The sequence below is a fragment of the Eulemur rufifrons genome, chromosome 7, assembly GCF_041146395.1.
Source record: "Eulemur rufifrons isolate Redbay chromosome 7, OSU_ERuf_1, whole genome shotgun sequence".
In the NCBI taxonomy this organism is placed as follows: Eukaryota; Metazoa; Chordata; class Mammalia; order Primates; family Lemuridae; genus Eulemur; species Eulemur rufifrons.
In genome coordinates this window covers 71,162,160-71,188,398 of record NC_090989.1, presented here as the reverse complement: position 1 = coordinate 71,188,398, position 26,239 = coordinate 71,162,160, and the positions used below count along the sequence as shown (strand labels likewise).

The following is a 26,239-nucleotide window of genomic DNA, read 5'->3' as shown; positions in this document are numbered from 1 at the left end:
ATTCTTTTGATTCTGTAGAACATTTAATTTCAAGGGATTTTTTAATAGATATTTAAATATGGTGTCAAGAAATCTATTTAGATTACAGTGTAAGCTTTAGTAATGTGTCTAATCTGGTTATCAAAATAGACTACAGTTTTAGAATACTTTCTTAGGAGAGATAAAGATTGGTATATTATGGCTCAGTTCAAAGTTCTTTCTATTTGTAATCTATTTTGTGATTTATAAAATCGATTTTATGATTGTCATCATATGAAACAAGAGTGATAACATTATACAGACTTGTTGGGATTTGTTTCCTACCCCATCCCACCTTGGAAACTGAATATCTGGGCACCGACAACAATTGCTGATAGTGTTTGCTGCTAACCTAAGTTTTATCAGTACAGCATGCAATTCTTTTATTATTTGCTCTATGAATATTCTATCAACTATTAACTCGGTTATTATAAGAATTGGACTTTCATATAAATTGCTTAGGACTTAGAATCTAGGTTTATTTTTTTTTAACTCTTGTTCACTAAAGCTGAATTATACTCTTTAACTCTCTGTGTACATTATCCGAGAATCATTGATACCCAGCAATTAAAGGGACATTACCGATCATTTAGATTGCTCTTTCTAGGACCTAAAGAGTCTTTTTTTCCTTATTTTATAATAAATTCCTTTTTGTTTTATGTCAAAACTTGAAACTGTTTATGAATGTGAATTACTATTTGAATACTTTTCCTATGCCACATTTTAGGTTAAGTGCTTTATATGAATTCTCATTTGATTTTTCTCACAACCTTGAGTATGGTTATTTTTCTCATTGTACAGGTGAAGAAATGGAAGCTTAGAAACCCATAGATAGTAATTGCTAAAGCTGAGATTTGATCATTTAACTACTATGCCAAAAAAATTTGGGACAAAATTCAAGCCTTTGGGAAATATAATTACATAAATTGTCCTTTATATTGCGAAGCTTCCATAGTTAACATGTCCTTCACAGGGTTATTCAGAAAGATATATATATACATTAGTGATGATGATTATCATCCTATGTACTTCCTTTAATATAAAAATCTTTGAAATTTAAACTTTCAAACTATGTGAAGACTTTGATAGAACATCTGGGTTAAAGAACACTAAAGTGTATGTGAAGCCACTAAACAGATTAAAGAAAGTTAATCTTCTTTGTAGGACTTGTAAACATGTCTCCAACTATATCCTGTCAAATTCCACCATAGTTAAGTAGTATCTAAGTTGCCCAAAACCCAGATACTGTTTTTCAGTGTGGTTGTATTCATACTTAAAATTCTAAAGTAAAGCTACAACAGATACAGAATCTTTAATTGAACATAATGGCAGCTTATCCTAAGGTGAGGCTTTTTATTGAGCTAGGCTGGAAGTGCCAAAATGTTTTCTAATAAGTTTCAGTGTCTTTCTTCATATTTCATGTACTCTGTGGGCATAAGATACACTTGAGTGGAATCTGAATATTTCATAGCTATATCTCATTAAAGTGTGAAAACAATGGTAAATTCCTTTACTTGGGCTACCATTGTATAGGCTTATTTTAATGATATAGTTCAATATTCTTAATGGTAAAAATAGTATAGCTTAAAGAGGCTGGTAAATTAGAATTTTCCAATATCCTCTGCTTTTTTTCTCCCGCAGTTAATTTGCTCTGCTGACTCCCTACGCGAGGTGGCAACAGCTGGCCTTTTTACTAGAGCTTGGAGGGATTAGAGAGTAGGAATCACAGCAGCGTGCGCGGCCTCTTGCCTCTGTTGACTGTTCTTTATTGTTTGATGCCTGAGCATCTCCCAGACAGCAAGCAATTGTTTCTTGAAACTTAAAGTTTGTTTCTCTCGGGAGTTACACAATGCTATTGGGGCTCGTCTTTGTGTTTCTTCATTTTCCCAGTCTCCTCTTATCCTCCATCCTGTGCTTTCTCTTGATAATTAGAAAGGAGCAAAGATACAACCTTTGTATTTTAGTGTGCATGAAATTCAGTTTTGACTCAAAAACTTAGAAATATAGACTACAGCTGGAAGTTACTTTTTTCTCTGAACTACCAGACAGTAACAAAAATCATTATTTAATGAGAAGACAAATGTATTAGTGTATTTTTAAAATTATGGTGATAGAAAGGGAGCAGCAGCAGAATGATCTAATATTGCCATTTTAAAAGCTAAGATTAGGAGAGAAATGTGCCATAGCTGCTTAAATCTAAAAAGATTTTTTCACTGACTCTAAAACATAATTCTGATTTATAGAATTATATTTTCATGCCATGCTGAAACATGAATAAAAAGTAGTCAGACATAACTAAATGGAACTGTTAGTTAGCCAGAATGATTTTATTCTTCTGCATGTAGAAAAGATGTCAAGATACCTTTGAATTTAATTTAATTTGATTCAAGATACCATTGGTTACTTCACATTCCTAAACTTCCCCCATACCTGCTATATCTTTGTGGATTGTTATAGATGAGAATAATGGTGCTGAAGTAGTGTGAGCCTGAAAATCATCCTAGAAAGATTATTATACTCAGACTCTGGAACTTAAAGTAGTAGAAAGAGGAAAATATGTGTTTAAAACTTCTTCCAGAAGTGGGGCTCTGACTTGCATATTCTGACAAGGCTCCACAGGTGATTCTTGCCATCTGCCATTACCACCTACCCACTTGTCCCTGAGCTGGTACTCCAGAGTTCTTTCATAGCAAAACAATTTGTCATTTTATTAATTGGGATAAAATTGATATATATCTTCTTTTGTAGAGTCTGATACACACTGTGACTTTTAAAAATTTGGTAAGTTATTTGAACTACATCTATGATAAAATGTTTATTTTGTTTCTGTGGTCTTAACCAAAGGAAATGAATTTTAAAGGGATTTAAAGGAGGAAAGGGTGACACTGAGTTGTGGAGTTTTAGATACCTAGGTAGAGAGGGGATTTTTAAATCGAGGTGGGGGGGGTGGGGGCACAGTCACAAAGAATAGAACAGGATGTCCTGGAGAGAAATCATGAATGTAAGCATCCCTGTAGCATCATTTGTATCTCAATACTGTTGCTCTGTTTCCTTGGCTCACCCATCATAAGACCTTAATACTGCTTTGTCTCTTCTAGCTTCTAGCACCTCTCTAAGCAATCTTCCTTTTGTCTCTTTTTCTTATGTCTCTCACTGTACCGCCTTTTTGATCATTATCACTTGAACCTAAACCAGTATTTTTCTTACCTGCTTACTTTCTTTCAGTGGTTAAAAACCTTACTTGGGTACTGCCAGTGTTATTTGAGTGGAATGCAGGCTTCCCACCTTAGATAAATCAACCAAAATAACCATTTAAAGAAGAAAAATATTTGCATGTCTGTTTTGATTGATCCACTCTACCAAAGTGATTTGGTTCATTCATAAACTCGCCATACCTTGTATGTTATATATTGTACTATAAGTGCTCAGTGAATGATCATGGTCTTTCAATACAGGCTCTTCATTAGCCCACTTCTCTTGACTTAGAAAGAGAGGGGAGAGAAGCCCTTTTCATCCTAAGGAACCTTTCTTCTTTCCCAGAAAGCTACTGTCTCATTTCTCTTATAGATCAGCTTGCATTTGCTGCATTCACTCTTGTTCTACTCGGTCCTTTCCTAATATCTTGCAATCTGGCTTTCATCCATACCAAAACCACTTATGTGTTTGGTCAGCAATGATTTCCTAGTTAACAATCTACCCAATTCACCAAGAAACTTTGATAACTTTTTATGTTTATTAGGAATTTTTAAGTTTATTGGAATACATTTATTTACTTTGACAGTCAAGTATTTTTTGGAATGGTTATCACTAGAAATGTGTATGTTTGAAAAACATTAAGAGGTGTTTCTCTTCTTCACTACAGAACAAATAAGAAAACTTATTTCTGTATTATGTCATCAGTACTTGACCTCTTAAAGGCATCTTTTCAGGGTAAAAGTAATGGAACATTAAATTCTGCCTTTGTAAAATATTTTTGTAATAAAGTAAAATTAACAAATGAAAGCAACCAGGAAAAATAATGAAGAATTATTATTTTTACCTTGAATCTGCATAGATGAAGTAGGCTCTGCTTTGTGTTGCAGCAAAAACAAACAAACAAACAAAAACAACCAGAGTTGACACAAAGAAAAAAAGTAATCCTCAGAGAGAGTCTTCTGTATTAGAGAAGTGCTTATTTACAGGCAGAATTCCGCATGACGGGGCTGGAGCAGTGTGCTCTCAGGTTATTGAAGAGAAAATCCAGACTCAAAATGGGGCTTTTAGAATGAAGCACATTTTTCATGGCCCAAGTCTATCTTTTAAAGTCACTATTGAAGGATTTTGATAAATTGGTACAAAATTAAAAGACTATTTACTTCTCCGTAATATTATACATGCTACTGGTACTCGGTGCTTCACTAGCAAGTATATTCTTTTTGCTTTAAACTCAGATTTTAACTGATTAAAAATAAGTATAAAGACAAAGTTTTCTTCAATAATATATGGATTGAATTTGAAGTAGATTTTATTTTTTTGCTATTGTGAAAATATTCTCATGTATTCAAAAGTCCAATGCACATATTTAAAACTAGAAATGAGACTATTTTTCCCCCTTTGACAATAATGCTTACCATTTCCTCAGAGAGATAAGAATGAAATAGTATCTTTAAAGGTTGGATTAAACTTTGTTTTAAACATTTTGTTTTTTAATCATGTTTTTGTGTATTCTCTCCATTTCTAAGAAGGAAAAAATAGAATCCACTAATCAAAAACTAGACCTAATCACAAAACAGTTCATTGGCTTATGTAAAAATATATAGAAAAAATAAAATTAAGCAAGATATTAATAAGTTTTTAAAAAGAGGATTGATGCACACTAAACTAGTAACCTCTGTGAAGCACGATTCTTGGGGTAGTTGGAGAGGTGGGTTAAAGGCAAAGGGAATTTTAATTTTTTATGATTTTCTACATTTCTAAACTGTTTTTCCCCCAATGAGCACAATTCAAAATAATCTTAGAATTTTATAGTTTTATAATTTTAAAACTTAAAAATTATGATTTTTAAGTTTTATAATCTTATCCTATTCATGGAAACAACAAAGCTAATACATGATATGCTCAAAGTGACAGATGTTTTTCAAATGACTTCTTGGTGGTTATGATACCAAGAGACAATTCATGGGACCACATGGTAATTGCTTCTCATGGCATCATCCTCAGAGGTTGGTATTCAACAGTGAATTCTCATTTCCTACAACTGCCCATCATGGATCTGTATCATCTGAGAATGAATTGAAATCTTTCTTGAATTAGTGAAGCTTTCAAGGTTGTGTATCCCATTTCAGATAATAGATTTTCTTTAGTTGTTAGCTCCTATGTACAAAATATTCCATTTCAATTTCTCTTAGAACAGCTCTTTCATCTGTTCTGGAGTTTTAGTATTCTGAGTTGTGCAAAGAAGTTTGCTATTTTTATTAACTTCAGTTAGATCTCTTTTCTGGACCAAGAATGAAAGTCTTACCTTTAGTCTCTCCTTTTTTGGTCACTAGTTCATATTCTGAGTCATATCTAGAGATCTGTCTTTAGACAGACAAATCTCTCCCAAATATTCTACAAGAAATTTAGAGGTTTTTTTTTTTTTAATCATTTTTATTATCATAGAACTAGTACATACACATTGTGGAAAATTAGAAAATATAGATGGCAACATTTAAAAAATAATTGCCACCACCCAGAAATTAGCACTGTAATGTAGTTTAACAAAATTTTGAATGTGATCTTGGGGGCATAATTTCTGGAACACATTTTTCATGAAGAACTCTCAGGTTGGCTTCCTCCTTTATCCCCACATCTTCAGTTCATTGTCATTGCCCCTATTTCTAATTTCTCATCTATCAGAGTAGGCTAAACTTCTTTCTTTTCTTCATATGAACGTTTCAGAAATGTTCATTAAGTAAAATAAAACCTATAGTATCAGTTACTTTATATATTATAGTTCAAGTATTCTAGAGGCCATATTACAGCATCGCATGTGCTGAAAATCACTCTCCTTTGAAAGTCAGTCCCATGTCTTTTATTCAGGACCCTGGCCTTCCTGTGTGTGCTGTATCTTCGTTTTGTTTCTCCTTTCCTTCTTTCTTCAAAGATGCTCAAGTCCTTCTCATTTTAAGACTAATGGATTAATCCTTCATTCCTTGCAGTCTAACTATTTCTGATCTTGATTCTGTTTTACACAGAAAAACTCTGAATGTTTGCCTGGTGCCACTTTTAACCATCCACTTACTTCTTACCTTTGTAATCTTTTATTTTCACTTCTACTGGAATTGTTTTTTCCAGGATTACTAAAAATCAAAACAAAGCAATGATCCAGGCAAGCATTCAGGAATTAGAAAATATTCTCATGTAATTGCATCATTTGGTACTTTAGAATCCATATCCTGCTTGAAACTCTCATCTCTGCCCCTCACATCTGTATAAGCGCTTTACAGTTTATGAAACTTATGTTTGTCCATGTGTGCCTTTTAAGGTTATATGAGGCTTATAAGACATTATCCCTATTGTTCAGATGGGGAAATGAATGTTCATTGAGGTAAATGATTTGGCCTGTTACATAAATATTTGTGGCAAAGCTAGGGCTACCCATATGTGTTAGAGATAGTATCTTTTTAGAATTATTTTGGGATTCTGTTTAGTCTTTGGGTTTGTTTGTGGGTGTCCATAGATAACCAGCTTCATTTAATTTGGCTTCCTTTTTTATGATATTTTAATATGTATTAGTTTTAGAGCCTGTTCTAGTGAAAGTATTCATTGAATCTAAAACAGTGTCTCTTAAAGATGTACACAGTGGTTTTGTTCCTTAAAAAAGATAACTCAAGTTTATAAATCTGTGTATTTTCATTGCCAGTTGAGTTTTGTGATTTTTCTTTTCTACAGAAAAAAAAGAAATTGTGACTTAAAATTTAAAGGTGGTTTTCAAATTTAATAAATGTGTGAAATTAATTCTGAAGTTATTTTTATTTTTCTGAGCCTTATTCTGACTCAGTTGTGATAAACAACTTAAGTTTTAAGTTGTGATAAATAATGCTATAAGATAAATTGAGTGATAAAGTCAGTGATTGACTAAGAACTTGTGAAATCAACCTAACAAAAAATGAGTACTGTTCTTGTGGTAAGTTTAATAATACTTTCTCCTAATGCAACATCTTATTTAAGAGATATAACTTGTACATTATTTTTGCTTTTCCTCTCAGTTAATTCATAACTCTATTAAAGCCTGCAATTTTTAATTTCATATTTTTTCATAAATGTTCAGTTTGAATTACAAATTAGAATTGGATTCGCCGATCTTATATTATTTCTTTTACTTTTAAAATTACATTGATAAGCTGACTGTTTAAGAATCATTCTCATGATTCATTTGTCTGTTATGCCTCCTTTTTAAAGCTTCAGCACTGAAGGTCTTTTGACAAACCAATATTTATAACAGTTTGACAGCAGGATGAGGAACAGCGTTTGTCTTTGTAACAGCTTGAAGAAAGACCCTTTCCAGGACCCAGTCATGCAGTTACAATCTTGACCTCTTTCTTATGCTGGGAACATGCATACAGCAGCACCTCCCTTGTGTTTTCTTGTCCCATTGACTGTCCATTCACTTCCCATCTGTTTTGCAGTCTTAAAGGAACAGAAGGGGCCCTCTTCTTATAAATCTGTCTTTGCAGGTGATAAATGATGTCCTCTCTGTTTAAGGGCTGCCTGGGTGGTTTTCCTTTTCTTAAAATGTTTCAGCTTTCCTCCTAACAGAATTCAGAGTAAGATATACTTTTAAAAATAAGAAAAAAGAAAGAATGATGGATTTTTTTAAAAGCATTTTTAATTGACTATGACAATATTTTACTGATCTTTTTTAGTCTTCCCAATTAATTGGCTAAATCATATTTTTTTAAATGTATTGATATTTAAGTTTTTCTGTGGTGTCAAAAGGAATGTATCCATTTTGAAATAGTATATTTTAACTCTTTTTTTTTAGAGAGAAACAAAGCAATGTATCATTAATGAGTTAGGATATAAAATAATTTGTAAGGTTTTTGTCATAATTTGAGTTAATAGGATGTAATTAATATGGAACATTTTATGTATTAAAGAATAAAACAATTCAGCGTAAACAATCATAATCTTGTAGTAGAATTTAACTTTTACATTTAAAAAGATGATCATGAATCCCATAAAAATTTGTGGTTTTTACTTCTGTTGCTGAAAATGAATGCTGTAAGTATAGATATTTATCTTGTTGGGTGTTCCAAGAATTGAACAGAAATAAAAATACTTTATTTTTTCTCCCATGCAGAATTTATTTCGACAGGTTAAATGTGACACATGTTGTTCCACCACCACCCTACAGAATGTTCTTAAATTACCACTTTAAAAAGCATTGCCAGTATAAAAAGACCACGTTTAGACTATTATGGTATATTTTGTTAATCAGCTGGCTAATGGTGTATCTCTTACAGCCCAGCTCATTAGTTTGTTTATTAATTCCCTGGCTTACCCCAAAGGATTTGAGGCAGTTTACAAACATGTCTTCTATGCAAAAGATAAAAATACTTAAGTGAAAAAGTTGGATAGAAGGAAAGGGAAAATCTAGGCAAGTGAAATAAAGTGAAACTTGGGATAAGATTGGTACCCCTCAAAATATATGCTCATGGGTTTCTATATACAGGCATACCTTGTTTTAGTACACTTCGCTATATTGCATTTAACAGATACTTCATTTTTTATAAATTGAAGATTTGTGACAACCCTGTGTCAAGCAAGTCTGTTGGCACCATTTTTCCCCAGTAGCATTTGCTCACTTTGTGTCTCTGTCACATTTTGGTAATTCTTACAATATTTCAAACTTTCTCATTATATCTGTTATGGTGGATCCGTGATCAGTGATCTTTGATGTTATTATTGTAATTGTTTGGGGGCATCACTAACCATGTCCATATAAGATGGTGAAACTAATCGAAAAATTTAGTATGTGTTCTGACTATTCTGCCCGCTGGCTGTTCCCCATCTCTCTCTCTCTTTCCCCAGACTGCCATTTCCCAAGACACAGTATTGAAATTAGGCCAGATAATAACCCTATAATTGCCACTCTGTGTTCAAGTGAAAGGAAAAGTTGTACATCTTTCACTTTAAGTCAAAAGCTAGAAATGATTAAAGCTTAATGAGGAAGACCTGTCAACAGCCGAGATAGGCCTGAAAGTTAGGCCTCTTATGCCAATCAATTAGCCAAGTTGTGAATGGAAAGGAAACATTCTTGAAGGAAGTTAAAAGTGCTACTCCAGTGAACATACAAATGGTAAGAAAGTGAAACAACCTTATTTCTGTTATGGAGAAAGTTGTGGTCTGGATAGAAGATCAGACCAGCCATGCATGACATTCCCTTAAGCTAAAGTCTAATCTAGAGCAAGACCCCCAATTCTTCAATTCTGTGAAAGCTGAGAAAGGTGAGGAAGCTGCAGAAGAAAACTTTGATGCCAACAGAGGTTGGTTCATGAATTAAAGGAAAGAAGCTGTCTCCATAACATAAAAATGGAAGGTGAAGCAGCAAGTTATCCTTATAGCTAAGAAAATTAATGAAAGTGGCTATACTAAACAACAGATTTGCAAAGGAGATGAAACAGCCCTGTTGGAAGGAGAGGCCATGTAGGCCTTTTATAGCTAGAGAGAAATCAACATCTGGCTTCAAAGCTTCAAAAGACAGGCTGGCTCTTGTTAGGGGCCAATGCAGCTGATGACTCTAACTAGAAGGTAATACTCATTTACCATTCCAAAAATCCTTGGCCCTTAAGAATTATGCCAAATCTACTCTGCCTGTGCTCTATCAATGGAACAACAAAGCCTGAATGACAGTGTATCTGTTTATAGCAAGGCTTACTAAATATTTGAAGCTCACTGTTGAGACCTACTGTTCAGAAAAAAAGATTTCTTTCAAAATGTTACCGGTAATTGACCACGCATTTGGTCACTCAAGGGCACTGGTGGAGATGAACAAGGAAATTAATGTTGTTTTCATGCCTGCTAACACAACATCCATTCTGTAGCCTATGGATCAAGGAGTAATTTTGACTTTCAAGTCTTAATGTGTAAGAAGTACATTTCAAGGCCAGGTGCAGTGGCTCACGCCTGTAATCCTCGCACTCTGGCAGGCCGAGGCAGCTGGATTGTTTGAGCTCAGAGTTCGAGACCAGCCTGAGCAAAAGTGAGACCCTGTCTCTACTAAAAAGAAAATACAAAGAAATTAATCGAACAACTAAAAATACATAGAAAAAAAATATTAGCCGGGCATGGTGACATGTGTCTGTAGTCCCAGCTACTCGGGAGGCTGAGGCAGGAGGATCGCTTGAGCCAGGAGTTTGAAGTTGCTGTGAGCTAGGCTGGCGCCATGGCACTCTAGCCCAGGCAACAGAGTGAGACTCTGTCTCAAAAAAAAAGAAAAAGAAAAAAAATACATTTCATAAGATTATAGCTGCCATAGATAGTGATTCTTCTGAGGGATCTGGGCAAAGTAAATTGAAAACTTTCTGGAAAGTAATCAATGTTGTAGATGCTGTTAAGAACATTTTTGATATGTGAGAGGAGGTTAAAATGTCAACGTTAACAGGAGTTTGGAAGAAGTTGATTCCAGCCCTCATGGATGACTTTGAGGCCTTCAAGACTTCAGTTGAGAAAGTTACTGCAGATTTGGTGAAAATAGCAAAAGAACTAGAATTAGAAGTGGAGCCCGAATATGTGACCGAATTGCTGCAATCTCATGATAAAACTTGAATGGATAAGGAGTTGCTTCTTATGGATAGCAAAGAAAGTGGTTTCTTGAGATGGAATGTACTGATGAAGATGCTGTGAACATTGTTGAAATGACAACAAATGATTTAGAATATTATATAAACTTAGTGGATAAAGCAGTGGCAGGGTTTGAAAGGATTGACTCCAGTTTTGAAGTTCTGCTGTGGATAAAAATGCCATCAAACAGCATCATGTGCTACAGAGAAATTTTCCTGAAAGGAAGAGTTAATCTATGTGATAAACTTCATAGTTATCTTAAGAAATAGCCACAGCCACCCGAACCTTCAGTAACCACCACTGTGATCAGTCAGCAGCCATCAACATAGAGGTAAGACCCTCCATCAGCAAAAAGATTATGACTCATCTAAAGTTCAGAGGATTGTTAGCATTTTTTAGCAATAAAATATTTTTAATTAAGGTATGTGCATTGTTTTTTTAGACATACTGCTATTGCACACTTACTAGATTACAATATGGTATAAACACAACTTTCATATGAAGTGGGAAACCAAAAATTTGTGACTCACTTCATTGCAATATTCACTTTATTGCAGTGATCAGGAACCGAACCCACAGTATCTCCAAGGTATGTGTGTACTTTGCTAGAGGTAATCTGCAATTTAGCCCTGAGCTTCCTAGTGGCTGATGCAAAATGAAAAGCAAAATTTATTACGTGATTCATGGTCACCGTCAGACAAACATAGCAGTTGCTTAGGAGAAGCCTAGGCATTCCTGGTACACACACCTGAAAGAAATTTCTCTCCTTAGTGCTCTTAAAGTGGACACTGAATTAAATGACATAATGAATCAAATGGCTGCACATAATCATGTGCTTCATGGGGCTCTTTACTGTAATGTTCCTCATATAGGCTAATAACATACACAATTCTGGCGGAAATCAAAATGATGCTGTCCAAATACATAACTCTTTGGTTTGCCTCACCTGAAGATAAATTATACCTAGAGAAATAGATGAATTATACATTCCCCATACAATGTTCTGTAAATATTATTTCTTTTTGCAGCTGTGCCTTTCAGTAAGTATCAGGTAGTCAAAAGTTCAGTGTTTTAGGCTCAGTGACACTGAGTAGCACCTGGAGTGGCACTATATACTTTTTCTTGTTAGTTAAGGCAGAGCCTTAATCATTAATAGTTAGCCGAGCTGAAATTTGAGTTGCCATCCATTTATGGAAGTTGAAGAGTCTAACAAGTATAAAAATCTGAATATAAGGCTACTCCATGTTCATCCACACTGAAGTCTTTTGGGGAAGTAGGCTTCAAAAAACGAAGTTATTTGAAGAGGTTTTGATTGTCTTAGCCAAAAGGAGCCTGATTGAAATGCTTACATTAAAAGAGTTCAAAAAGAAAGCTGAATTTATCCACAGGTCACTATTGAGCTATTTATATAATTAACAGACATAAGTTGTAATTTACCTCACAGACTTTCTTTCTAAATTATTAAGTTTGGGGGTCATAAAATAGCATTTTTTTAATCTTGAGTATTTGAATTAAGTATTGATAAAGTCAGATTACTCAACTATGAATGAATGAAAAATGAATGGATGCATATTCATGGGAATCTATTATATAGCAAGTGCTGTACTAGGCAGAGTGATTTTAAATGACAGACATCTGGGTAAGTAGATAATTCATACAAGCAGTCCCTGCTGTTCCCTGCATTGATTTTCAGGGAAAAAAAAAAAAAAAACACATAAAAATGATCTTTCCAAGATGAATTATGTAGCTTCATGAAAATAACATTGTAATTTGTGATTACATTTTTTAACCAGAAGATTAACATCAAGTAAATAAAAAGATACTAAGGGACCAGGCATGTTAGTTCATGCCTATAATCCCAGCACTTTGGGAGGCTGAGGCAGGAGGATCGCTTGAGGCCAAGAGTTTGAGATCAGCCTGGGCAACATAGTGAGGCCTTGTCTCTACAAAAATTTAAAAAAAAATTATCTGGGTGTGGTGGTGCATATCTGTAGTCCCAGCTACTTGGGAGGTTGAGGTGGGAGGATCTTTTAAGCCCAAGAGTTTGAGGTTACAGTGAGCTCTGATCAGGCCACTGCACTCCAGCCTGGGTGACAGAGTAAGACCCTGTCTCTTAAAAAAAAGAAAGGAAAAAGAAAAAGATGCTAAGAAATAAACAAAAAGACAAGTTAAAAAGGATGCATAATATGCATGTAATTAATTAGAACCGTAAATTTCAATCCTAAGTTTTAAAATAATAGGGGCTTTGAATTCTTCTGGACAGATTCCTTCATTTTATAATGAAAAAGAAACTAAGACTGTGACTTTTTTACAGTGATATGGTTAATGGCAAAATACCACATTGTCATATACCTTATAAGGTATATATTACATTATGTTCTCTACTTTATAAAAATCTTATAAAATAACTGCCCCATTGGTGATTAGAGGTATTAGACTAGGGATTCCTAAAAAATTTTTTTCATCAAACACTTCTTTCATGATTGTGTACTCCTGTGAAGTTCATGTTTTAGAAGATTTTGTCTACAGCAGACTTACATTCTTTATCATGAGAAACATAGCTACCAATTATAGGACCTAATCAGCCTAAGTAAGTAGTTGTTAGGAAAAGTGAATGTAATTCTGGCCCAACTGAAGATTTCCATTTGACTTTTTGAAATAATGGAAACAACTCAGCCTTCACAGACCCCAGAAGACTGGGAACCCCAACTTTAAAAGTACCGTACCAGTCTTAAACTGCTTTCCAGGACATGTGAATAGATGCCTTCTTCTGTAACAAGCAGAAATATTCTCTTTGTTTCATTAATGAGTCTGTTTAAAAATAATCATGCCTATTTCTAGGGGAAAAACTATAAGGCCAACATTTTGAAGATAAGTGCTAGATTTAGCTATATGCCTTTGCCTATTATCTCTTTGGTTAATCCTTTTATCAGCTGTAAAAACGTGCACATTTTTTTTCTTGTGCTAAATCTGAGATTTTGGCTGTATCTTTGAGAATCTTGAATCTGGTCTCTAGTTACCTTTTCTTTCTTTCCTTGTTTCCCCCAGACCCTGTATATTCCTTTACTGAGTTCTAAAGGGCACTTATACGTGTAATTGCCTAATAAAAAGCAAACTTTTTCAGAAACAACATATATTACATAATAAGAAGTGTTCCTTTCATTTTCAATGCTGTAGTGAACAACTTTTTACAGTAGAATCTCACAAGGTGTCTTAAATCTTGGTACAAAGTGCTTGTGCAGCATGTTATAAAATAGTTCTGTTAAGGTACATTTGGATCTTTGGATATGTGGTTTGCTGAAAGTACACTGCATTAGTAAGTTTGCAGCTTGTTTTTTTATGCTTTCTTTAAAAACATCAAAAGTTGTAAAAGGTTTATTTCAGTGCATGTGGTAATGTTTTGTGTGTGGTTCTTTATTCCTGTTCTAAACTGTTATTAACCACTGAAGTGAACCTTCTCCCAGGTTTGGCCTTTTGGTATTCACAGTGTATTCAAAACCTAATTACAGATTAGTCTATATTTGAGACTTTTAGAGCAAGTATCAGAAGACTCAAAAAGAAAATGAGAGTAGCAGTATCATTTCATGTAGAGATAAAGAGTCCCAAAACATGAATGGGTGTCAAGTCATCTGAAGAAAAGAAAAAAAGAAAATGAACTTCATTCACTGAGGTTTATGAATTGGGGATTATGGGAATATTCATGACTCAATCAAGAAGCACAATGAATTGATGTTTGAAACAGCTCATCTTTTAAGTAAACATTGGATAAATGGAACGTAGCTTCAGTATTCACTACATGTAGAATTTGCTATGTCTGTGTAAAAGAAATATCAGTTTGTTAATCCCTTCTTGAGTTGGTTTAATTTATCAAGTAAATCACAAGTTTTACAAGAATACTCTATGAATATTTCATTCAAATATTTAATAGAAAATTTTAATTTTTTAATTACCCACGCTGATCTGTACACACATTTTTACGAGAAAGCAATTTCTAATGGTGAAATGGTTACAGTAATATTTTGGAATTTGAAAACATTGTAATACGGGGGCGTTAATTTGGAAGGATCAAAACATAGAAAGTTTTAGTTGCTACCTCATTTTTTATGGATAATTTGATTTTCTTTGTAGCCAGATGGCATAGTTAGTATACAAGACAGTCTTGGAAACTTATATCACAATTTAAAATGAATGAATTTAAGTATGGGAAATAATGCTGCTTATTATTTGGAATGTAGCTTTCTTGCCAAGCATGAAATCAGAGTGTAGTTTCTAAAGCTACAAGTGAATATATATGTAGTCAGCATATTTCAGCCTTGATTAAAAAAAATATGATAATTAAATTGAAGATTTTTACTGCACTGGTATTGTGTTGTGAGAGCTGAGTATTCCTCTGATCTCTGTTGCTTATCTCGTTCAGGTATAACCCACCAGCTTTCCTTAACCTTCATTATCGATGTGTAGCCTGTTCCTAGTCTTGCTTGTGATCCTATCTTCGGTCCTCTTGGTCAATGGTATAATATTCAGGAAGCCGGCTAAGTGGGTTTTTTTCCCCTCCTCCTCCTTGACTGATAACCCATGGCCCTTATTTTCTGTGCCATGTTTTCAGGAACTTCATTCATCTATCATTTATTGAGTATTTATTGAGCATATATAATCATCCAGACATTATTCTAGACAGTGAAGATGCTGGCGTCCCATTTCATGCTATTGTATTGTTCTCCAAGGGTTTATCCAAATGTGTATAGATTTAGTCTCCTCAAGAGGTTATAATATTCATCAGAATATTTTACAGTTTTGTCATCCTTAGGTATAGGACTACTTATCAGTAACTATTGTGTTCCCTGATTTTTACTGAAATATGTCTTATTTCATGTCAAATGTAAAACTTAAATAAAATAATAGCATTTGCTTTATTATAATTATGAGTTAGCATGTGGTAGCAGGTCTTATTTGTATTTCTGAATCAAAGGAGCATGGACAAGACTAACTCTCCAGGCTCTAATGTCTTCATCTTTAGCAGTGATACCTGCAGGGTTATATGAAGGTCAAAGGCAATGCCAAATTTGAAATCACATAGTAAAAACTTCACAGACTTAGAGTGAGAGGGTAAGCAAGGAATGCTTCCCAAAGGTAGTGTATCATCTTTGTCCCGATATCACTCCATCAAGTGCATTGTATAAGTGAAAGAACAAAGAAATGAATGTTTTTAGATAATGTTTAAAGGATACATTTACCACAGTTGCTCCTTTTTGTTTTTCACTTACTTCGGTTCTCCCTCATTCTCCCCTCCCTTCATACTTCCTGCCCCCATTACTTCCTAGTAATTAACTTATATGACTTTTGTCATTTCTGAGATTTCAAGGCATGGTAGTACTGTGTTCTAATTGTAAAATATTTTGTATAACAAAAGCATAGTGTCTTAAGGAAAATTTGGCAATTTTTTATTCTGTGGTTTTTATATTACAGTAAATTAGTCATTGTACTTTCATTTACAAAAGAAATGCTTACCTCTTAATTTTAGAAGAATTTGGCTTTCATTTAGACCTTACAGAGTCAGACACCTGCATCAGAGAGGTTCTTGGTATATTTCAGTACAAATAGATCCTGCTCTTAACAGTGAGGCTGCTGTGCCACATGCCTGCAGATAGATAGGATAGAGGTCACTGACAGGGCAAAGGATGGGCAGATCTAGCCCTACAGCTGCCCTGTGGTACTAAAATCACGTATTAAGTAGAACTGGATTTCCTGTCTTCACATAGTTCAGCATTCCCAAGTAGAAATATTTGTCAATGAAATGTTTAGAGGAGCTACTGAGGCTCTAAACACCTGTTTTGAGATTTCTGTGTGTTGTGTTACTTGAGTTAAATGACTTTTTAAAGACCCATCTGTTTCAAAAATTCTGTGAGACAATTTAAAAAACTTTTTTCTCCTACCTTCCTCCCTTATTAAAAATTATTCAGCTGATGAACTGCACTTATGTGAAACTTTTGTATTCATTGAAAAAAAAATAGGTTGTTTCTAAGCAACTAGATGAATTAATTTTGAAACTAAGAATGTGGCCTTATTTTGGGAAAGCAAGTATGCTTACTGGTTTGACTGCTGTCTAAAAAAAATTTTTTTTGAATGAAAGTCAGCCTGCCAGAAAATACAGACTAACAGACTAAATTTCCAAGAGATGGGTTGGGATTTTTTTTTTTTTTTTTTTTGGTTTCTCTAGTTTAATCTTATATATAAGGAGTTAATGCTGTCTTTGTGATAACTACTATATTTTCTCAATAAATAGTTTGATTTAAACAATAGGATTTTTCGCCATAGATTTGATATTGGTTTCAATCTGATACCAAGAATTAGAAGTGTTAAATTACTGGAAAAAGAATATGAAAACATTATGCTCTTTGTTTGTAACCATCATAGACTTTGTTGAGTTCCTGCAAAGCTACTAAGAATTCATAAAAAGCACAATTCTTCCTTTTATTGGATACTCATCACTAATACTATCTTACTGGTGAAAAGGGGTACCTACCTCTTCAATTGCAGACATTTACTTTCAAGTGTAAAAGATTTAAACATTGAATATTAAATGCATCCTTTATGATTTTCCTGTGGATAGAAACTAGGATGCTTGCCAATTTTGCCTCTAGATCACTGGCTTTAAATCAGCGAGCCAACCCACTTTAATTAATAATTCCCAATATGTTAAACTGTGTTACAAGGACAAAAATATTTGTTAGCATGCTTACTATAACCTATATTTTAAAATAGGTGCATAATTAAATTAGCAATGAAGTAGTATAGATCATGACTTTTCTACTTTTAATAGAGGATTGGCATGTACTGTGAATAGTTCACATTTGTGGAGGAAATCTACATTTCAGAGAGAAATTGTAGATTTTTTTTTTTTTTTTTTGAAGAGATGGCGTCTTGCTATGTTGTTGCCCAGGCTGGATTCAAACTCTGGGACTCAAGCAATCCTCTCACGTCAGCCTCCCGAGTAGCTGGGACTACAGACACACGCCACCACACCCAGCAAGGAATTATACATTTTATTTGGAAGTTTATACACATGAAAATCAAATAAATAATGTCAGCGGGGCACGGTGGCTCACTGTGGGAGGCTGAGGCGGGCAGATCGTTTGAGCTCAGGACTTCAAGACCAGCCTGAGCAAGAGTGAGACCCCGTCTCTACTAAAAAAAAAAAAAAAAAATAGAAATTAGCTAGACAGCTAAAAATATATAGAAAAAATTAGCTGGGCATGGTGGCACATGCCTGTAGTCCCAGCTACTTGGGAGGCTAAGGCAGGAGGATCGCTTGAGCCCAGGAGTTTGAGGTTGCTGTGAGCTAGGCTGACACCATGGCATTCTAGCCCAAGCAACAGAGTGAGACTCTGTCTTAAAAAAAAAAAAAATATCAAATATATAATGTAAATCTACGTTTAGTGGCTCTGGTATTTTTAAGCTTTCCTTATTCACAGCTGGAAAAGTACTTTTTTTATATGTGTTTTTAAAGTATATGCCCTTCTCATGTTCATTGCAGATATTTCCCACAGTTTCCTTTATCTTTTAATTTTATGACATTTTGACATCTAAATGAAAGTATACATTTCAATGTGGCCATATTGGTTGATCTTTTCCTTTGTAACTCCTGATATTTTATACTTTAAATATCATCTCCCAGTCTAAAGCCAGTTAAATATCCACTTATATTTTCTTTTAATTTTTTAAAATTGTTTTATTGTTTTATATCTTCCTCTGTTTCAGGCATTGCTAACTGTGAGTCTTTGGTTAGGTTTTGGAGAATCTAGGCATTCCATAAAATTCTGTACATAATTGTACATGTGTCTATAAGTTTATTTTTCTGTGTAAGAAGCCATAGGTTTTATGAGATTCTAAAAGGATCTGTCACAGGTCTCTCCCTCTCCTCCTTTCAAAAAGTGGCTAAGAGCTACTACTATAATCCATCTGGACTTTATTTGGGTATAAGGTGGTATGATGGGACTCTAATTTTTTCCCTTTTCCCCAAATAGTTAAAGAAATATACCAGACCAGTTAGTAAATAATTATCTACTATGATTTGTGATACATTTGAAAAATAATTTTTTTAAAAATTTATCATCTCTTTTTATCTGCACAGAAAAAGTTAGAGAAATTCAAGAAAAACTTGATGCTTTCATTGAAGCTCTTCATCAGGAGAAATAAATTGTATTATGTGAGTAAAAAGTCTATTACTTCATTGGTGCTGACTAAATGCAAAATTTATATTTTAAACTTAATCATTTATCACTTTGCTATATCCTGTTTGCTCCTTATGATGTAATAATTTTAATGGCATGAATCTCTGAAGCTAGCTTCTGAATTTCATTTGTATAATATTTCTTTGAATAACTTGATTACCTTCTGACTGAACTAAAAATATCCTCTAGAACTCATTTTAAACAGAACAAAGGTGAACAGAGAGCTATTTTATTATATGCAGATGACTCATATTTTCTGTATGTAAAGAATTGAACTGTAGTTGTCATTTTTTCCCTCATTGTTCATAGTCTATGAATAATTATGTGTATGTTAAATATTCAACTTGCAAAGCTTTTTATTTCTTTGGCTTGACTAAAAATTTTCATAAGAATAAGATTGTTCTTAATCTTATTCTCTTTTGATTAAAAACATTTAGATAAGCCTTTTTCCTGCTTAATTTATATAGCCAATATGTAACTGATGTTTTTATCTGATTCTATAGTCTGACATTATTAAGCATGTTCATAATAAAATACTATATATTTAAGGACTTCCCTTAGTAGCATAATCAATTGTTAATTGTCGCTAAGGAATTAAAATCAGTAAATCATTCATTGAAGAAGTTGAGGAAAAGAAAATGCTATAATTAAGTCATCACTTATTTCAAATATTTCATAACATTTATCTGTGAGCCTTATCCTACAGGCAACTGCAGCAGGGTCAGAAATGGAAGGAGTAGAAATGTGAAAGGTTTCTTCCCTAGCTGCACTCAGTTCAGTTCAGAAAAGGGTCTTAAGCCAAACTACCTATGCTCCTCTTCTACAGGGGAAACATATTTGAGAAAGCAAGCTGGAAAGGGAAGCGCAGCTCAGATGGTACATCATTCCGAACAGTACACCAGCAATGAAGGAGAGAGGAAGGAGTTAGGAAACTTTAGAGTAAAGCTTTTGTACTTTGTTGCATTTATTTCTTTCATAAATTAAAACAGATATGTAGAAGTATACAAAAATACATAATCATCTTTAACATAAGCCAAAAATAATTTTGGCGTGTTTTTGTCTGGGTTTATAAATGTTTTTTGCATCTTCAATGTATTATTTTAAAACCATAAAGTGTTTACAGTATCATCCTAGTCATGGTAGTTACTATGAGTAGTTACTATTCGAAATGAATATTTTTAGTACTATCTTGATTTGGATGGTTCTCCTTTTTAGCACCAGAAATTACATCATAGTTTTGTTTACAGATGTGGCCTTTGGGAGAAAACTCATGAAAGCCACAGAAACCCCATTAAAAATATAAGCTATATTTCTGGTTTATTCATGAAATGAGGAAGCCCAAAGCCAGCCATTGTTTTACATAGTAGTGTCTCTCCCCTAAACTGAGCAGTGTGACATCTAGAGTTGCCATTGCTGCTGGGAACTTGCCTTTTTCCTGCCAGAATGTCCTAAGAGCCAGGTTGTGGTGACATTTGTGCACAGAGAGATCCGTAGGCGTAGGAAAACCATCCCCATTTTTCTTGTTTCCTACCTGACTGTCAGTCTCTAAGGCCTTTCCCAACCTTTGTGACTTATGACTCTGTGAACTGTTAGAAAATATCTATGAATTAGACAGATGATCTATTTTGTACCCTATGGACCCATTTAAAATAATAAATCTGGCAGAATGGTAGCCTTGCTTCATTCTGACCATTTTATAAAAGTTACCAAGCATTCTAACACTTTCTCAATTATAGTTTTAACATGTGTGGAGTTCCTAAGTCACTGTAAATTCTAATATTTGCTGAAGATGTTTATAACCCTACACAACTATGTAGAGATTCTTCTCTACCAATTACTTTTAATATATGTTTTTAACTCTTTTTCTATAAGAAATGAATTCTAATATATTTTTATTGATGTTTGATAAAATTATGCTAATATTGTCATGGTAGATGGTATTCTAAATAGTAATATAACTAGAAAACTTAGGCAATTAAACTTTCAATATTTTTATGATCATGCAGTAATGAAGTTTGTTTAGAAATTTTGCATTTGTCTCCCCAGACCTAAATTTATCAAATGGGTTTATTTTTACAGAATCCTACTCATTATGTAATCGCCTGTGCATACATCTGAAGAAAGAAAACTTTAAAGTCTTTTGTCCTGCCTCTTTCTCTTCTGCTATTCCACCTTTCTAAACATACAATAAAGTCATGGGATAAAAATAATTGATATGTGTTACAGGCACTTTAACCGTCAGCTGCCTTTTGAATGGAAGAACAGTGGTAACGGCATTAATATCCTATTTTGTTGTACTGAAGTGACAAATTGGGATAATATAATTGGTCTGGCCATTAGGTTCAGTCCTTGAAGATAAACTTGCTCTCTGCTTGCTGTCTTATTTGTGGTGGCACTAGTTTAATTCGTTAAATGATGTTATTCGGTGTCAGTTTCTTTTCCAGAAATATAATGCTAGGTGTCTTGAAATGAAACTTATAGCAATTTTTTAAAAGTTATCAGTTGTATATAAAATGATAGTAACCCACTAAGTCATTGTCTGTATCTGTAATATTCTATATCCAGAACTATTTGGCCATGATAATTCAATTTATATTCACCACATGAAGAAAACTGGTTAACAGGAGAACCCCTCACATAGGTTAATTTGGATTATAACAATTCAGTGTACACTTAGTGAAAGAAATTTCAACCCTTCATTAAAGCTTAGAAATTTGCCTTGGAAGCTAAGTCAGTGGCGGGCTACCTATTTGATTCAGTTGTTGTTTTTGTACTCTCTGTATCTATTTGAAATTAATTCAGTTTTGGTGTTGTATACTTTAAGTTAGGCTTTCTGTTAACAATGGTTTTTTTCCTGTTGACAGAGCCATTGGATTATGACATGGGATGGGGAAGATTAAGGATAATCAATTGACTGATTTCATTTAAAATATTGTCAAACATTTCAGCTAGTCATCAGGAAAAGGCTTCTTGCATAAGACTATTTTAAATAGAAATTATTTCAACAATTAGAATAATGTTTACCATCCTACTCTTATCTGAATAAAGAAAAAATTTAAAGTTTAATTTATTGCAGTTCAATTACAATAATACCCTCAACATTTTCATGGGTTTCATAAATATTTTTTAATTGGCTAAAGGAGCTTAAAACAAAGAAATAATGCCATTTTTTACTTAAAATGTCTATTTCATTTGCTGCCTTTTCATTAGCCTTTATTTTGTTAGTAAAAATGCCCATTGTGTGACAGTTTTTATTTTACAGTTTATGTAATTTTATAGTATTCTTGGAATTATTTTTGATAACAATGCCCTTAGTGTCCCCTCCCTTTTTTTTTTTTTTTTACATCACTACATTCTTTATTGTGACCCCTCAAGATCTAACACTTGATATGTAAGTGTGAGGTTGGAGAATATCACACAGTATGTCACAAACTGAGAATTCAGTAAATATTTGATAAGAAAAGTAGATCCAGTTTTAAGCAGCTAGTAGCAATATACATTGTTTGGTAGATAATAGTCAAGAACCTTTTGTATTTCTTTCAGGTCTAGGGACAATAATGAACAGAAAGGGAATCGATCGAGCTCCATAATGTTCTGTACAAAGACTAGGAGATGACCTCACTGGTTAAACCCTTCTAAGCAGCGCTGGCAGGTAGGGAAACCCCCTCACTGAAGCAGACATTATGCATGTTAATGAACATTTTTGCAGTCGTAAAACATAACCTTTACAACTACACATCTATTTCTAAAGAAGAAAAGAAATAAGACTTTATTCCTGTGAGCTATAGACGGAAAAACAAATGTCCACAGCTGTTTTTCTACAGATTTCTCCCGAGGATTAGTCAGTACTGTTACCACACCTCTTTGTATAAATTTTAAAAAGATGCGGAGGAGGATCTTCATTTCTTTGAGGAGATCAGTATTGTAACTTATATAAATAGATGGTAAAAATTAATATTATTAAAAGTCCCGTACAAGGGTCCTGACATTCTCCCTATCCGCCTCAGTAATATGGCTCCTTTTTATTTTTTCTTTTTAGCTGATCTCATACAAAGCATGCTTTTTTTTTTTCTTGAAAGCTAGGTATTTATTAAATGCAGATGTTATTGAAAGGAAACTAAAATTCAATCTCAACAGTAAGCCCTGTGTGTTGTGTCTGTAGTTCAAAAATTAGAAATGACTCAAATTTAAACAAAAAAGTAATTTCAGATATTCCATATACAGAAGTTAAATTCTAACTAGACAAGAAATCATTTGTTTTTCATGTCAGAATTTGCAAAGACTGAAGTGGACAAAACTCTCTGGAAGATTGAGCAATTGTAAATAGATGACATCCAAAATTAATTCAGCCAGGATATAAATTTAAAAAAAAACAGTGTATGTAAGCAATGCACAATAGGAAATAAGTGGTTCTTGCTGCTCTAGTTCCAAGAGAAGCAGTCACCTTTTCTAGCAGTTAAATTATACTGTCTCTTGTTTGTATTATCCCTGTTTTCCAGGCTTTATTACAATGGACTTCCTACAAATTATTTAGCCTCCAAATAAATCCAAATGAATAGTGTAAAAATAAGTAGGGAACATTGCAGAGAGTGGTGCTTCCTAACCTCACAATTTAAGAATTTTACAAATGATAAAGAGTCAGAGTATAGGTTTAAAAGGTAAATTCTTTATCTAGGTAATAATTTTGCTTTTACTCATTTCAGATGTATTTATCTAAGAAAGAATATGGTATTTTTGCTTTCGAATGAAGGGGATCAAAGTAATGGTTCTTATCTCAATTCTCTAAGCTGGTATGTGTTATAGTTTCAGACACTTTATCAGTCTGGAAATGTGCTTTAAAATATGCTTACTTTTTGAATGATCATGGTTATGTGTTATTTAAATATTTAAAACTTGTTTTCACTTGTGCACTGTGAATGAACTTTGTATTTAAAAAAAAAAAAAAAGCTTTCATACTACATGTAGATATTACTGCAACTTATATTTTGCCTGTGCTTGATCTAAGGTCATTTGTGTAGATGAGTAATTAAAAAATATTTAAATCACAGTATAATTCTATTATTGGAGAGCATCTTTTAAATTTTCTCTGTTTTAATGAGGGAAAGAGGAAGAAACCTGTGTACCTAGGGTCATTATTTGAACCCACAGTATAACCACATTCATGGTCTAATAAGCTCTTAATGTGGCTCTTATCTGAATGCTTGAATTTCACATGCCTTGCATTTCATGGTTGTAATCCATGGTCAACCAATGCTTTTTTTCATATCCTGACACTTGTCAAAACATTTTGGTATTTTCTTTGGTAAAATATATAAAAAATGTTTTCTAATTGCACTTTGCTGCCAAGGCCATCATTTTCATTAATGATACTAGTGTGTTTAGTCACATATGAGGCTTACTAAAAAGTTATAACTAAGTCTTAGAACTGGAAGGAACTTTTAAGATCACTTATTAATAGTTACTAAATCACAGGGTAACATCATGGAAATTAGAATTTTATCCACTTGTCAGAAAATATGGTCATGGTTTACGTGATCCAACACTTGCCAAAAGTTCTTGAGACCTCTGATATTTGTGAGAGAATATGTAAGGAATAGGTTAACTCTATCTTTTTGCTTTGCTAAAGTATATCTGAGAATTAAGCCAAATCATCAGAAAGCCACACTGCCTGGGCTACTACTTACCTACTTCTTTACCTAATATTAGGTTGTTGGCTTTTTCATAGACAAATAGAAAATACACAGTATCTTTTGCAGAAGTCTATCCTAATGACATGTCTCTACTAATACTTAAGTTCATTAAAGTAAGGATTACTAGGTAATTGTGTACCAGCAAAATTTCCCTTCCAGACAAATGCATATACTGCTTTCCTTCTGACAATGAGAATTCAAACCTTACTAGTTTCTTTGCTTCAGCTGCCAGGAAATAGTGAAATTAATTTACCTCTCAACTGAAGAAATGAATTTAATCATTTTTCTGCTCCCTTAGTTTATATTCTGCTTTTGTTGTTAATCTCTCTTTTCCATACATCTTAACGCAGATAGTACTGTGGCATTAACAAAATGCAATGCTTACTATTTCTCCTTTAAGAAATGTATTTGTCTAGAGGGCATAAGTCAAAAGTTTTCACATTTGCCGTGACTCTCCAGGTGGTACACAGCCGATCCCCTTGCATGCCAAATATATGTAATTTTTCTGCAGTTAACTTACATATAGTGAAAACCAGAAATCACCTTACTCATGCCTCAAGAACACAGTACACACCCGGTGACAATAATGTACATGTGTCCCCACTGCCATGAGCAACACTAAGGACCAAGAGATGCCTGATGTGTGTTGGGGGGAAGGGTGCAGAGAGATACCTAAGTTCCAGAAATATTAACACATGCTTAATAAAAGCCTATTATGAAGTCTTCATAAGACTCAGAACACTGCAAAGTATACTACAGCTGGCCATTAGCATTTTGGGATCCACCTAGAAAATCTCCCTGAAGCCTTTTTAGTGGTTGGTATCCTATCTTGCCAAGGATTGGTCCCATGAAACTTTTTTGGTTTTTCCTTTGAATTTTGAAGTTAAGAAGAAAACTTGAATCCAGAGCAAAGAAACCAGTGTGTCTTTTGTTTTGCATCCATTGTCATAGACAGTATTATTTCCATTTTGCATATGAGGGAATAGACTCAGAAAAATTGTAAGTATCTTGTCAAGATCAGTCTAGTGAGTAGCAAAATTGAAATTTGAAAACAAGTCTGATTACAGGCCTATACACTTTCCAAGATATGATCCCTCTCAAAAATACTTTTACAAAAATGAACATATTTATGATATTAGGAGCACCTTAGGGTACATGATATACCTAGCAAGTGCAGAATGAGCTAACTTATTTCATAACAGAAATGGCCCAGGATGGTTTTCCCTAACCCTACAAGGTGGTAGTTGCATTGCAGAGAGTGGAATCATCAGCAGAAATACATGGTTCACTATGAGGCCCTGGTGGATAAGACAATACTGAGAATCAGGAGGTCCTAATTTCATGTCAACCCCGGGCCTCAGGATTAAAAAGTAAGTGCTTTGCAATTTCTCCTCAACATGTTAATCACATTAATTTTCCATATGCAGTTTCTCTAAATCTTTTTGACTTAACCCAACTATCAAGATTCAGAATTACTTTTATTCCAATTTTTAA

At 33.7% G+C, this 26,239-nt stretch overlaps 1 protein-coding gene across 3 annotated transcripts in view; it reads left to right on the top strand.

Annotated features, from left to right (window-relative positions):
- OPA1 (OPA1 mitochondrial dynamin like GTPase) overlaps nt 1–21,557 on the top strand; it is an 83,832-nt gene extending 62,275 nt beyond the window's left edge. For all 3 annotated transcript variants that reach the window (XM_069472771.1, XM_069472770.1, XM_069472769.1), the window contains 2 exons: nt 18,956–19,030; nt 21,135–21,557. In XM_069472771.1, the coding sequence (XP_069328872.1) occupies nt 18,956–19,020 (65 nt within the window). In that variant the 3' untranslated portion in view covers nt 19,021–19,030; nt 21,135–21,557. The remainder of the gene's footprint in view (nt 1–18,955; nt 19,031–21,134) is intronic.
- Nucleotides 21,558–26,239: the final 4,682 nt, after the last annotated feature.